At 41.0% G+C, this 14,877-nt stretch overlaps 1 protein-coding gene across 7 annotated transcripts; it reads left to right on the top strand.

The window, feature by feature from the left end:
* Positions 1-1,043: 1,043 nt before the first annotated feature.
* Positions 1,044-14,267, top strand: mRpL30 (mitochondrial ribosomal protein L30). 7 transcript variants are annotated; one of them, XM_080268055.1, is made up of 6 exons: positions 1,067-1,139; positions 2,858-2,954; positions 3,213-3,482; positions 7,791-7,914; positions 8,425-8,565; positions 13,641-14,267. In XM_080268055.1, exons 3-6 carry the CDS (start codon positions 3,214-3,216, stop codon positions 13,794-13,796), a joined length of 690 nt encoding a protein of 229 aa, XP_080124181.1. In that variant the 5' UTR covers positions 1,067-1,139; positions 2,858-2,954; position 3,213; the 3' UTR covers positions 13,797-14,267. The 7 variants fall into 7 exon arrangements, with proteins under 7 accessions (XP_080124179.1, XP_080124182.1, XP_080124178.1 ...); XM_080268057.1 differs by having other exon boundaries at positions 1,068-1,139; positions 3,226-3,482; XM_080268058.1 differs by lacking the exon at positions 1,067-1,139 and adding an exon at positions 1,168-1,185 and having other exon boundaries at positions 3,226-3,482.
* Positions 14,268-14,877: the final 610 nt, after the last annotated feature.

The raw sequence follows: 14,877 nt of genomic DNA, 5'->3' as shown, positions 1-14,877 counted from the left end.
CTACATACATTTACAGTAATAAACATTTCAATCAGTCAATTTCTTATCCCTGTATAATATCATTAATAAACATTTCAGTTCAATTTTCATCATGGCCGTTTGTTTTTGAGTAAGTTGTTTTACGAGGAGGGCCCCAACTTTCCTCCACACACTTGTTGACACGTAGGGAACACGTATGGGTTAGTTATATGGGTACCATCCAGCGTTCTAAATGGTTTCTTGGCTTACAGAAAACAATATAGGCTTGTCACTTAATGTAACCCCACCTAAAAAAGAAAGAAGAGTAATAAAAAAAATGACAGGAAAGATGAAAGAAATAGATAAAGAGATGAGGGCAGACAGAAAAAGAATGATAAAGGTGAAAGAAGTAGGCAGCGCAACATCATGTGAATGCAGTATAGAAGCTAATGTAGTAGAACAGCATGAGCCCAGCCTGAGATAATGTTTGAACATCAGCTAGGAGTGCTTCCTTTTACATATTTTTAAAGTTTATGACAAAGAAAATCACCTTTTGTTGTATTAGCTCTCAGTACCTTTTACGACAAAAAGTATGCTGCTTTCATGCCCGTACAGTCCACCTATACAATAAATATTTCAGTTGACAGACTGTATAGTTTTGAATGAATATTCACACACACACACACACACACACACACAAGATTCCCGAATTTCACCATACATGTCCAATATTCCCTGTACATGGAGAAATATCACCCATTTCAGAGCAATAATCTTATTCTGGTAACACTGGTTTGGATTAAGAAATTCAAGAAAGATGAAAAATATTGAAGGTTGAAGATTTGCGACCTATACTATAATTGTTTTATATTTACAGCAATAAATATTTCAATCAATCAATGCATTATAAAAGAAAACTTTTTAGATTATTTTCAACTGTGAAAATTTTAGTACAAATAATTATTTTCATACAGTAATTGCACTTTTTGAACGTATCAAGCGTGTAAAATTATGCAGTTTCCGAATTTGTATAAGAAGCTCTAATTTGATGCATTTTATAGTTGTTTATTTAGTCGACTGAATCATCTGAATGATGGTGTTGTCAGTATGTAGGGTGCCGTTTGTGTAGGTTCTCCGAAGGCTGTCTTTCAACTCTGAAACTGAGAATTCTTTACATAAATGTAAATGTCAAGCAAGTGTAATATTCTAAGCACACAGTCAGCCGTGGTAATTACCTTGTTTATGTTAGGAGTTAATCTCCAGATTGATGATTGCATAATTTTTTATGGTTTCCCGGTTTGAACCCATATCAGAGGAGTGCTGAGCTTAATGAGCATAATTGTCAGATGTTAGGGTAAAGTAAGGTAGACATATTGAATGAGTTAAGGTAAATAACTAGCAATATTATACCACACGGGCACAGGTCTTGATATCTCTTTGGAATAGGCCTTTCTCAGGATGTTTATGTTTCATAGATTATCGTAGATACTGGGCATTTTTTAGATGTTATCTGTGGAAAATATGAAGATGTTATGTCACACATTTTGCGAAATTCTCCTAATGCACATCTGAAGTAATTTCAGATTCCATATCCATATCAAAATGTTAGGGTTAGGGGTAGATAATTTTGGTTTATTAAAGTAAAGGTAGGTTAGGACTGGATAGGCTAGATTAGGAGGTAAATTTTTGCAAGTAGATTAGGATAGATTAGATTTGGTTTTGTAAGTTAGGACAGATTGGGATTTAGTCCAACAGGTATTTGGGAGCTGTAAGGTTAGGTTAAGTGGCTATCCTAGGTGGTTTAAATCATAGGAAGGTCTGAGGGGCAAATCCACCACCAGTTAGGCTGTTAGATTAGGTTGAGTTGGTTCATTAGGTTTGCTGTAGCTCTTATGTGTCCCATTGGCAAGATTATCAGTAAACAATGCATGCAGTCTAGATCATCAGTAGCTGAACACGCTGCTGTGGGCAAACTGGCAGCTTCTTCAGATACCGGTTTCATATGCATGGAGTGACTTTATGCAGGAAGTTACCGTTCCCTTCTTTGTTTAGCCTAAATTAATCTAACAACCAAACCTAAACCTAACCTAACTTAACCTTATCCTAGATCAACCTGACCTGAATTAAACTAACCTTACCCATACGTGCTCCCTACGTTTCAACAAGTGGGTTGGTGGAGGGTTAGTGCCCCTCCCCGTAAAACAACTAACTCAAAGTCAAACGGTCACCCCTTACGGGATTATGGCGTCTGGCTTTAGATAGATAGATAGATAATTCACAAAATGACTGATTTCACAATCTGCCTGTAACAAACATATGTATAGTTATATGTATATATCTATATATTGACCTGTAGTTACCTATAGGTCGATAAGACATCCAGCTATTTCTGTCTATCTATCCATCTTTTGCCAGACACCTTAATCCCTTGTATGGGGTGGCCACAAACAAATTGCCTCCACGTCACCCTGTCCCCTGCCATTTAATTGCCCTGCTCCCAATTCACACCCCGCTCTCTCATATACAGTACCTCTCCACTCCATCCCTTCACGTCATCCTTGGCCTTCCCCTCCCTTTCTCCCCCTCCATCTCACTCACATATACTCTCCTCATCAGTCTCTCATTCTCCATCCTCTTCACATGGCCAAACCACCTCAGTGTGTTCCTTCTGATGCTTCCTACCACATCCACATCCACACCATAACGTTCCTTCACATCCTCTTTTGTCAGTCTGTCTCTCCATGTGACTCCACAGGCTCCTCTCAAATAGGCTAACTCATTTCCACTGCTTTCACTCTTGACTTGTGTCCCAGCTATTTCCCTCACACACATAACGGTATTTCACAATATGTTGCCGATAAATGGCACAGTACTTGAGATAACATGCAGATATTTTCAGCCAGCTACTAAAAAGGGCACTCGGCACATGCACACTGAGCGGAACGGTAACTTCCAGCATGTCACTCTGTGCATACGACACTGGTACCTCAAAATAGGTAGCTATACAGTATTTTGTTTTTCCTCCACTTTTTGCAGTCTTGAATGAACAGGTATCTGTAACTGTGTTGCATACTGCACTAAAATATTTTTGCTGCAGCTTTTTAGATTGCAACAGGACAGATGGAATCAATGCACCCATGTGGTAAAATTTTACAGTTTCTAGTTGTGGAGGCATTAGTCAAGGCTGTATATCATTTTTCCTTTTTATCAAACATAATTCAAGAAACCTGTAAAACATGAAACTGTGTTTACAGGATGTCTTTACAGATGCTCAGAAGTATTGCAAAGGGAGTTGAGCAGTCAGCCATTGGTGTTGGTGTGCGCAGCCTCTACACCCGACCCAAGCCATTTGACAAAACCGCACACAGAAGGCCAGTTGTACCCAAGACCAAAACAGTAACATGGTCAACTGGGGAAGTGACACACCCTGCTCCGCCAGACTGTCCTCTCGGCAGCAAGGGAGACTACCCATATGACCTGCCTGATGGAGGGCAGCAGTACTTTGGGTTTACATATTATCCAAGGTTAGCAAATTATTATTGTTTAACCTTGAAGAGCCTCATTGCTCAAAAATTCTTCTCATTCCTATATTTTCTGCATCTCAGTCATCCCATCCTTAAGTGGGAATAAATGTCATGATGATCTTTTCTGTCTGTTGTTCTGTATGTACTGTACATTCCTTCCACATATGATCTTCAGTATTGTCTTAGCAGTTTCTGCCTAAAAATAGGGTGAGGGTGAGTTCAGATAACAAGAAAGAGTAAATGCAAAAGTAGGAGACTGTTAGATAGCATACCCAGTGAAATGGCCCTTAGAGACAGTCACACATGCTTCAAGCCTTTGAAATTCTGGTTGTCACAAGCTTCATTTTTTTTTTTTTTTTTTTTTTTTTTTTTTTAGATCCTGTGGATTGCGAGCCACAGCTCAGGCTGGGTAGCATCGTGTTGCAAGTCACAGTTTAGGCTGTGCTGGCTGTGCAACACTGCTAACTATTCCACCCCTATGTAAAGTTACGCATGGCGCTACGCAAAGATGGAGAGATTTTTTTCTTTTCACCAGATGATGCCCTGGGTGTTTGTCTTCAAGTTTATGATATACAAAAACAAAATAAAACTTTTGTTTTTGTTCTTCATTTTTTCACTGCTCGCATTCATAAACTTACGCATGGCCCTATGCAAAGATGGAGAGAGAGAGAGAGAGGTTATTTATTTTTTCACCAGATGATGCCCTAGATGTTTATCGTCAAGTTTATAATAAACAAAAACTAAAAAAAAATTTTTTTTCCTTCATTTTTTGCACATCACGGGGTGGGATAAAAAAAGGTATTTGCTCAGTCTACTGGTTAACCAGTACCCTCCCGACATCGTACGTCGTACGACAGTACATGATAGCTGCCGTGGACCCGCTGTCGTACGCCGTACAATTTGCAGTTGCAAGGCACATTGCATGCACAGTTTTCAAATTCGCCGGTGATTCGTGGCAGCCAGACACGTGAGACCTTCCCCTAGTGTATGTTAGTGGAAACAACAGTATCATCTAGTCAAGTGTACCAGAAATTGGTGATTTATGGGTGGTACCATTATGAACCTACGTTATTTTCACCCATTTATATATATATATATATATACTGTATATATATATATACCACAATATTGTTTCTGTATATGTACTTTTGTAGCAAAAAAAAGTAAATGTATGTATTTAGGTTGGTTTTGATTAGTTACCCTCCTCCTTCCCACTGTAGAAAACGGAGCAGCTGCACCGGCCCAGCCACAGAACACCTGGCTGAGGTGAGGGGGGACCCACCTTAGGAGCACTTAGGGGTGATGGGAGCAACTTTCTTGGTGATTTTCATTAGTTTCTCACCAAACGGGAATGTTTGAGCAAAAAATAAAAAAAAATAAAAGGTAGAAAAATAACCGGGTTTTCAGGGGGTGGAGGGGCCTGAAAAAAATGGGAGGGTATGGGTTAATGTCCCTGATGTATAGCTACCTGCTGTACCGAAATGTTTTTTATATCAGCAATTTAAAAAAAAGGATTCCTTATATAGATTTTATTCATCCACTTTGATTCAGTATTTCAGTAGCTGCTTCAGCTTGCATATCTCGTTTTTTGTCACTCATTTACTTTATCCATTCACTTACTGGTACTAGGCAAACCACAGCTGCTGTCATCAAACTTATTCACATTAATTTTCCCCCACTACATGTACAGTGTATCCATTTCCTCAATAGGATCATACCATGCGAGCATACACTCTCGTACTCGGTTAGTCAGTAGACTTTTTAACATCTTTCAAGGGTGGGGCTGTTCAGCCAGATTGCCTAGGGAACAACTACCAGTACCACTACCACATCTTTCATGAATCTTTAAGTCTGTGGTAGCGAAACATGGGGAGTCATGAATGACATCATCTGCACATTGTAAGTTATGAGTTTACTGAAAAGGTGAAGGTGAGATGAATGTGCAAACATGCATTGCCATGCTTATGGAACGTTAGGGTAGTAGGATGTGTGGTGACTGAGGGTATTACAAAGGTGATGCAGAGTTAAGCTAAGACAGCTCAGTAATGTGGAGGAAATGTATAAGATTAATTGCGTGAAGCTTTGTACAGGTCGGTAAGGGAGAGATTTTAGAGACAGACCAAGGAAAACGTGAGAGGAGGTCCTGAATTAGAATTAAAGTCTGATGAACAAAGCTGACCCATGCAAGAATAGAATGCGACCTTTCAAAATCTATGTACAGTGGTCCCTTGCATTTAGCGATTTAATTAGTCTGGCAAAACCATTGCTAATTGAGAAATTGCTAAATGCGAAATGTACTTCACATGGGAAAAGTATCAGTTAATTTGCGCCCATCCTCCAAGTCACCCTTTTGACCCCCGATTTCCTACTTTAAATGTTGAAAATGAAACACAGTATATTAGGAATACAGTACATTATACAGATACAGTACTGTATGGTCATACATTTACTCACCAGCGAAAAACGCCAAATGCTTGGCACTTTGAGAGAAAAAAAAAAGCACCCAAAGTTGCCAGACTCTCACAACAGTGATAACAATGGCGAACGGGAAGGCATTTCACGCCCCACATCGTTAAAAACGTAAGAAAATCGCTAAATGCATGGGATTGGTACCTTTTCTAACCTATCACTAAACACGAAAATTGCTATCTTGAAACATGCTAAATGTGAGGGACCACTGTACAGTACTGTATGTATGTAATTATCATAATCACTACAGCCCTTTAACCCCTTAAACGCGGATCGTCGCGTTTGCGACGCTCGGCGAAAAGGACATAACGGTGGAGCGTCGCGTTTGCGATTCTAGTAAATTTTGAATAACCGCGGGCAAGCAGGCTCCAGCTGGTATTGTCTATCAGTACCACCACCCTTTAGCTACAATTAGCATACTTTACCTTTGTACTACTGACCTCTGTTGTTGCCAAGTATCGTGTTTTTCCCCCGTCCCCCCCCACCACGGCCCGGCCAGCCTGGCTGTGATACCCCCCGTCCCCCCCCACCACGGCCCGGCCAGCCTGGCTGTGATACGTGGCAGCACTCTGAGTGATCAGAACTGTAAATCTGCGCTCTCCTCTCACAAGCAGTTTATGCTAATAGGAAACGCTTGTTTCCCCACTTGTAACACTAGCGTTTTTTCGCACGGTTTGCCTCTGTTTGGCGTCAGTTTACCGCAGGCTTTCAAAGTGACATTATGGCGAGTTCTAGCTCTTCCGAGTCAGTGCAAGAGACCGACAGGAACGAGAATAAAGTGACGGGCGTAAGGCAGAATAAAAAGCGCACCGCGGTGATCTTTTGGGAAGTAATATGATTGAAAATAATGTAGTATACATGTTTTTAGCTGTGAAAATGGAAATGTTTGTTGAGTGACGGGAAGACCGCCGCCGCGCTGCATGTCGGCCGTACGCTCCGTTGATTTTAGCCTTATTTTCAGTGCTTATTGTACAAATATGGATTCCAAACTACCTTTACGTTGTAGTATAAAGTTTACTGTGACAGAATGAGGCTGTGGTAGAGGTACTATCTGTCATACCAAGTATAATGTTCTAGGGTTAATCTCTGATTTTTGGCTAATATTTTCCTACAGGTACTCAGACCGCGATACAACCCCGCCACTCGGGGGGGGTCGACTGTTCACGGCCGCATTTAAGGGGTTAATATATCAGCATTTTATCTTGGAGAATTACTGGTATTATGAAGCATTTTCATGAAGATTCCAGTATCTGCCCAAACACAGCCCTCATGTGGCTGGAGTTGATGGAATGGGAGAGGGAGAGATCAGTGGATTTAATCATCTCCAAGCTAGGCAACTGTGGCCATATAGCCCCGCTAGATTACAGGAGTGCGCTACCACTCCCGGCAACGGTGACCTGTCAGAGGCTCGAACTCGCAACCTCGCGATTACGAGTTGGGTGCTCAACCTCTGAGCCACCGTGCCCCCAAAAGAGAGATCAGTGGTGTCCTTACACCTGTTCTCTTAAAATACCCTATATAGAGCTACTTTATTCTGCTGAACAGAATTTAAGGTTCAATTTATGTGGCAATAAGTTGTAAAGCTTTTTCATTAGTAATGTTCTAGTTGGATAGCAATGGTAATTACCATATGAATTTTTTATTGAAATTCTGTAGTACACTGAGTATGTTGTAGGAAAAATCAACTGGTAATATACCGGTAGCAAACTTCCATGATAACTGCATATGTATATGGTAGCCTACAGTGGTAGGATTACCATTTATTTCTTATCCAGTCATCACTCATTCTTGTTTTTCCTTGATCTGATCATAGGTAATTACAGTGTTATTCCTTGACAGGCATGGTGAGGTAGACCCATCATATGAGCCAGCCCCTCTGCACATGGTAACTCGAACGCGGTCATTGAAATGTAAACCTTGGTATGATCGTGATATCATGAAGAAGCTGGGACTTGATGGAAAGGTGTGTTAAAATTATGTGTTTTATTTATAAGCTGATATAGAAATGAGGTAGCTACAGGTAATTTGTATCACTTTATAAACTCCTGACAGTGCATTTCATAGTTCTCAATTCTGAGCTCTTCAGTATGAATGATCTTAAGATACATGAAATCGTCTGGCAGTAGTTAATGTTAAAAAATGTTGTAATATTAAATGGGCATAAAAGAGCTTAGAATAGAAAAGAGTATTGGGATCATAAAAAAGAGGGCAGTGGTTTCAGTAATAAATGTTTGATATAGTGAATACAGGTAATCTTTGTTGTGAGTCAGGGATGTGTTCCAAAATCCCCCATCAAAACCTTTTCCATACAGTTGCTAAAATGGGGGAAATGGCATATCAGGGTCACAGATAGCAATATAGCTTTAAAAGGCAAGTGTCACCTGATTTGTTTTGGACTGTATTGCAAGAAAAAAAAAACTCAGTGAGGAATTACTGTATCTGCATTGATAGCCAGTACCTTACAATATGACAGAGAAGTAATGTGGCGATCCTGAAGAACAACCCTGAGAACAATGCCATGCTGTGGAAGGTGAAACACATGATAAAAGTGACCCCGATCAGGCTTCCCCCAGACCTCCCGGATGATGCAGACCCTCGACACTGCTTCCTTAAGGTCAGTCAGGTTCTCTCTCTCTCTCTCTCTCTTTTTTTTTTTTTTTTTTCCACAGCCTGAGACAGTTTATTTCAGCTTAGGTATTCATGCTACCATCAGATGATTTTACTCAGCCTTCATTAACCCTTTTGTAACAGTAGGTTTCTTCTAAGTTAACTTAAAATCATACAGTGAGTCCTCGAAATACGAAAACTCGATGTACAGTAGTGCACCAACTTTCGCTACAGCAGGATTCGCGGAATCCACTTTCGCGGCATGCACCAAATATTCCCTAACTTCCACTTTCGCTTGAAAAAAATCGATTTTCGCGCACAAATTTTGGGTTTGGGACAATATTTTGAACTTTGAATTTCCTGCACCGCCCGCCCGCAACCCACAGCCATCTTGAATGACGTCATGTCAACACTCTGTCCACCCATTCCCGCCATTGTGTACGAGCGTGCTAGCTCCATTGTGTTGGATTCTCACGGTTCAATGGCCTCTACTATACCTGGTAGTGTGGGGAAAGGGCCTGGTGGTGTGGGGGTAGAGCCTGGTGGTGTGGGGGGAGGGCCGGGAGGCAGTGGTGGTGATAAAAAGTGGCCGGGACATTCAAAGTCGGGAGGAAAGGCCAAGGCTAAAAGAGAGTATCATGTTGGAGTGAAGAAACGGAGCTTTAACCTGGATGAAGATTTCGATGGATTTGTTCAAGAGAACCTGGCACAAAGGGAAATTCAGCACAGAGTGGAAGTGTTGCATCAAGTTGCATCTGAGGAGGCAGAGAGAGAGAGTGGTAGCGAGGCAGCAAGAGGTGGCGCCAATACGTCTGGCGTGGCTAAATAAGCCCGCCACGCGCCTCAGATACTTACCCCCAACATCCATTAAACACCTCAACCTGGTCTCTGTGGTATGTTTCTCCTCATATAATGTGTACTGTACAGTTTTTATTGTTTGTATCTCACAATGCAATGTACAATAGTGATTTGATGTACTGTATTGCAAGTGAAAATGAAAATCTGATGTTACTTTAGGATAACCGGGAACCAATTAGCCTTTTTGCCATAAAGACAATGCCCCAACTTTCGCTAATTCCACTTTCGCGCATTATTTTTGGACCCAATTAGGCGTGAAAATTGGTGCCCCACTGTACAAATTTCCGATGGTACGAAAGCAATGAATGTAGGACAAATTCCACAATACGAAAGTATCTGTCTCAATGGTATGAAAAGCGATAGGAGAGGAAATAGGAAAAATTCAAAATGGGCGCGCTGAACAGTGCCGCACTCTCTTGCAGCAAGAGAAACGAACTAACCCCTCTCTGCCAAATACATTTTTGCGCGCTTCTCAGTCAAGTCACTTTCAGCTTCGCTGTATGGTACGCAGTTTTTCACTGTTCTTCCTCATTTCGTATTTTCGCCATGCTTCCCAAGCGCCCTGCATTATCTCCAGCATCTGGGGAACCAGCTGCCAAGAAGAAACAGCACCATACTTTGACTCTGGAGAGGAAATTGAACCATCAACAGCTTCAGAAACACCTGCACCAGTCAAGGAAGTCCCAGAGGAGCAATAGGGTCCCACCACGTGACTTAGCACCATATCAACGACACGAATCTCCAGCCCCAGCACAGGTGTTTATTTAACTGTACAGTGTACTAATACTACAGTAATTACCATAGATGTATGTTTTAATGTTTTTGTCTGTACAATAGTATACAGTAGTACTGTATACGTGTATTGGATACTTCTAAATAGGAGGGGTAACGTTTAAGTAGGGGGTCCAGTGGGGTCCTGGAACGCATCCCCCCCTTATAAGTATATTTCAGTGGGGAAAATTGTTCCGATATACAAAATTTCGGATTACTAAAGTTTTTTTTGGTCCCTATCCCTTTCATATTTCGAGGACTCACAATGGAGTTTGCAGGAATAAAATATAAAATGTCTTCAGATTGCTGAAAATTTTCTTTTACTCTTGTTGTCCTTCGATTTTCCCCCCTCCCCCCCACACCACCACCATAGGAAGGGTGTTTTATAGTGCAGAATTAGAAACTGTCTGTTAACCATTTTCATTGAACCTTTGACCAGGTGGTATCTTTTTTTTGTTTGTTCTTGCTATCGCCAGGTGATTTAATTCAGTTTCATGGACATATGTGGTACCTTGAATGAAGACTGTCATATCACTACAGTTTGAAGCATGTCTCCTGGACTGAATAAAATTACTTGATGGTAGCAAGAATATAGTATAAAAGACATGCTGTTATTGAAGAGGTTAAGGTAATGAAAAATTTTATTTGGCTTTCCTTTGAGTTACAGTATTTCTTGGCTAAAAGAGGACTTATAGTCAAGGAGCCATTATCTCTTACATTGTTCTTCAGCTAAGGATACTGATAAGGAATAGATAATATGTTTAACTCTTGTAGAGTGATGACATCTGCATTAGGCTTTTTCATGTTACCAAAAATGTACTGATGAGTAGTAGTTGCTCCCTAGGCAATCTGGCCGAACAGCCCCGTGTGCTGATGAGTTGGCCATTGAGGTAGAGTCAAGGTTCCAGTGTCTCGAATCGGGAGTGAATGATTGTGTGGTCTGTTTCCCTGAGCATGTTGTTGATTGGTTCTCCCTTGTTTATGTTTTCACTTTTCTTTGTTTCTGGACTATACTGTACCTCACCTCATCTTTGGGTGGGGAAACTAGGTCAGGATGTTGGTGGTGGTATAAATCATGTGGTCTCTCAAAAGTTATGCTTTAGATGTTTAAATCTTCCCAGCCTAGGTGTGTATGAATAAGAAATAGGGTTAGGATGGCAGTGATGATAATAATGGAACTGAATGTTAGACATGAATGAGTGCACATATGTATGACCCATTTCATTGGACACTTCATTTGATAGCTTCGTTTTTGTTCATAGTTTTTTCGTCCTATTCTGGATTTTACCCACCCCACTGAAGGATGGAGAACTTGGTTTATGACATTGTGATATTGAAAAAATTAGCTCAAGAGAGTTAAATATGTATGTGATAACAAAATAACCTAGAGACAATTCCATCATGGCTATCCATTGCCGAAGGGCTCCTAGGATTGAGCAGGGCATTAGCGATACAGTAGATCCACAATTTGCGCAGCTAATGGTTCCGGGACTTTTACTGTGCAAGTCGAAGTACACAGATTGTGCCATTGAAGCCCTTGGGATGTGGTAATTTGTATGGTGAAATTCCAAAATTTTTCCAAAGTCCCTTCTTTTGCCATCTTGAAAAAATATTTTATCCCCTCCTAATCATACCTAACATTCATTGTAGTACATATACAACCTCTAGGAACATTACTGGGTATGAAAAATGGTTAATTAGAGTGTACAAAGTGGTAAATGAGTGGTGATCACATATTATGACAGGAAATGGATTGATGTTTGTGTGTCGGGGAAGTGGGTATCCAAAGCTGAGGGGCTAGAGGAGGGGGAACGAGTCATGCTTTTAACCCTCAAGGGATGAGACTAGGTCTGGAACCTCTCAAAGTTGATCCCCCAGTCATCCTCTCTGGCAGGTTGTGGGGAGTTGGGAGTTGTGTACAGTAGGTGCTAGGCTGGGGAGACTGAGATGGTAGGGCAGGCATTACAGTTGGGGCTGGGGCAAGTTAGGCGATGATGGTTTTGGACGACATTAATTCGCTTCCCGAGCTACAGCCTCTACCCCCAGAAGATGTGGACAGTTTCACTTTAAAGGGGCTGCAGCTTATGTGTGTTGTGCACCACCATCATTGAGGCGTCCTTGAGCCAATCAGTGATTTCCAGCACCAGGCTCAGCTGCTGATGATTGGGCCCCCTGGTGTGCTGTGGCCTGGTTGCTGCTGGGACCTAATGTGTGGTTCCAGGTGCTTTTCCTCCTCAACTTCTTCAGTGAGGCCCTCAGTCATCACTTTGGGAGCAGCTTCAGTAATGTGAAGGATGTCATAAGTAATGGCAGCAAAAACCTTTCGTGTCACTTGTGTCACTTGCTGTGCCACCTCTGCTGCTTGGCACAGTGTATCTATGATTAGTTGCCAACATAGCAAGGTAAACATGGGATAGCAGCTTCTGCCACTCGCACTGAATATCCTCTTTGCTAACATTGCCCAAATTGAACACTTTACCTAATTTGTAACCACCATCATCTACCACTTTCCTAAAGGGGGCTGGGAAAGCCTTGGCTGCAGTCATGTCCACAGCCCCCCCTGTCACCACACACCTGCACATCGTGCAGTTCTTTGCACTCATGGAATCTTGCAAACCAGCCCTTGTTAGCATGCAAGAGTGGAGAATTTTTCAACTTGGATCACTTGAACAACTTTTCCATAAATTTCAGCAGGCTCAGGGGAATGATAGTACAGTACTGTCCACTGCCATATTCACGTCCCTTTGTGCATAGCCAAACTTGTAAATCACTTTCTCTGTTTTTATTGACACATATCTCACAGGAACATCTTCATGCATCATTGTAACCTCCTAGTTGGACTGTGCTTATTTTTTCACTGCAGTTTTGCACTGTGCACACCGTTGACTTGTTTATAAGTAAATGCTCTGCAGTGTCAACCTCGTGGTCCTTATCATCAAGCTGATGGAGAATCTCTCTGATCCTCTCGAGAGACAAAGGCACACAGAGGCCTATCAGTAGCACCATTGGCAGGCGTGGCAGAAGACTGGGAAGCCATAACACACAAGGAGCACTGAGATTGTTATAAGGCACTAGGATTGTGCAAGATTTTAATGTGTGAGGGGAAGACAGAATCAGGGTTGGCTGGCAGTGACCATGGTGCGAGGGAGTAGGGTGCAAAGTGTGCATGTGTGGCAGCCTTGTTGGCATATATTACCACTTGGGGCCTTCGAATGTTGTCACGGATGAGGGCTGACTTGGGGATTTACCTTGTAGCCTTTTGTTTCCCGCATTTATTAGGCCATGTCAGGGTTTGTCTTTCCATGCAAAATGCATTTAGCACAAATTGGTCCCACATAATTTGAAGGTCTACACTATGCTGATGACGATGATGATGATATGCTGTAGTTATTTTCCTTTGCTTCTTGTTTGAAGTAACCAAAGTCTTTTATATATTATTCAATTTCTTTGTAGGAAACTGGTGAGCTTACGTATTCACAAAAGGTGGAGGTGAATGATGCACAGCTTGAGGAAGATGAACGTATAGCAGCAACCAAATGGTCAAGAAAATTTATTGACGAACACACACGGAAGAACTGGGAGTATCCTCATCAGCTCAAGTTGTGCTAGGTTGTGTAGTCAGCTGGCAGAGGAGACTGGAGTACCTTACTGTCACCGTCAAAAGTTTGTCTACACATCCTTGCCAGCCGTGGCTGTTGAAGGTGTTGCTTGAAATATTTTTGTGATATCAGTTTGAAACACAGAACAGAAAAGAAAGAATACTAATTAGCATTCGGAGGTGAATGAGATATAGGGAATACAGGACATATCGCTGGCAGGAGATCATCAGCAAATTTTGCTTGTGTTAGGGAGGCTGCCAGAGATCAAGCAACATGGAGAGCTACCATTAGGTGACCAAGGCCGACACATGCAAGCATGTTGGAGTCTTTATAAACAATACAGTATGAATATATGGTTGGACATCTGTGTAGCAAGAAAGGTGTTGTAAAATATGGTATGTTACTGTTCACAGTTTCATATGAAAATTTGTTCATACTGTATCTTATATTATTAGGTGGTAATGTATGAGCATTCTCAGTACTGATGTGTTTTATTATGAAACCTATCCTTGTTGTGATTAAGGTTGAGTATGATTAAGACTGAGAAGGTTCTTTACACTAATTTTCATTTAATATGGATTCTGCTGCTTGTTATCCCATTTCAAACACTGCTGATTGTATGACTCAGAACAGTGAAATCATTAAGAGGCCTAGAAGATGATTTCATTACTATAACTTGCTTTCTCTTTTTTCACATTGCAGTTTGCATTCTTATTAGTTTTTATATCATTTAAGAGTATTATGGGTAAAAAAAAAAAAAAAAAAAAAAAAAAAAGGCCTGTTTACCACCAGAGTGTAACTTATTCACAATATTTTTTGTTAAATAAGCTTACTTCCGGAACCCATGTACTGTACATTCATTCCTATCCAAGTTTAGCTTCAGTTTTCTTTATCATTAAAAATAATAATAATAAAAAATAATGACATCACACGTCTAATCAATCATAATGGGGAGAAATTCAAGAAAATGAATTTGTTGGTTTTATTAAATACATGGCCTGCAGTATAATGGTTCAGGAGATAAGTCCACTTGTGTGCTGCTCAACTAAGAGTTAATGTATCACAGTAATGTAACTGAACCTTCACAGAAG

This window comes from Coenobita brevimanus, chromosome 26 (genome assembly GCF_032717465.1).
Source record: "Coenobita brevimanus isolate Jiangsu-jjx chromosome 26, ASM3271746v2, whole genome shotgun sequence".
Classification (NCBI taxonomy): domain Eukaryota; kingdom Metazoa; phylum Arthropoda; class Malacostraca; order Decapoda; family Coenobitidae; genus Coenobita; species Coenobita brevimanus.
Note: the sequence above shows the minus strand (reverse complement) of the source record. Positions and strands in the feature narration are given on the sequence as shown.

What these genes read in the sequence shown, in the direction of transcription:
- mRpL30 (XM_080268052.1), top strand. Translation starts at nt 1,144, where the DNA reads ATGTCAAGCAAGTGTAATATTCTAAGCACACAGTCAGCCGTG. An exon ending in GGGTTTACATATTATCCAAG is followed by an intron (nt 3,483 to 7,790) that starts GTTAGCAAATTA and finishes ATTCCTTGACAG; the next exon opens with GCATGGTGAGGTAGACCCAT. An exon ending in AGCTGGGACTTGATGGAAAG is followed by an intron (nt 7,915 to 8,424) that starts GTGTGTTAAAAT and finishes ACAATATGACAG; the next exon opens with AGAAGTAATGTGGCGATCCT.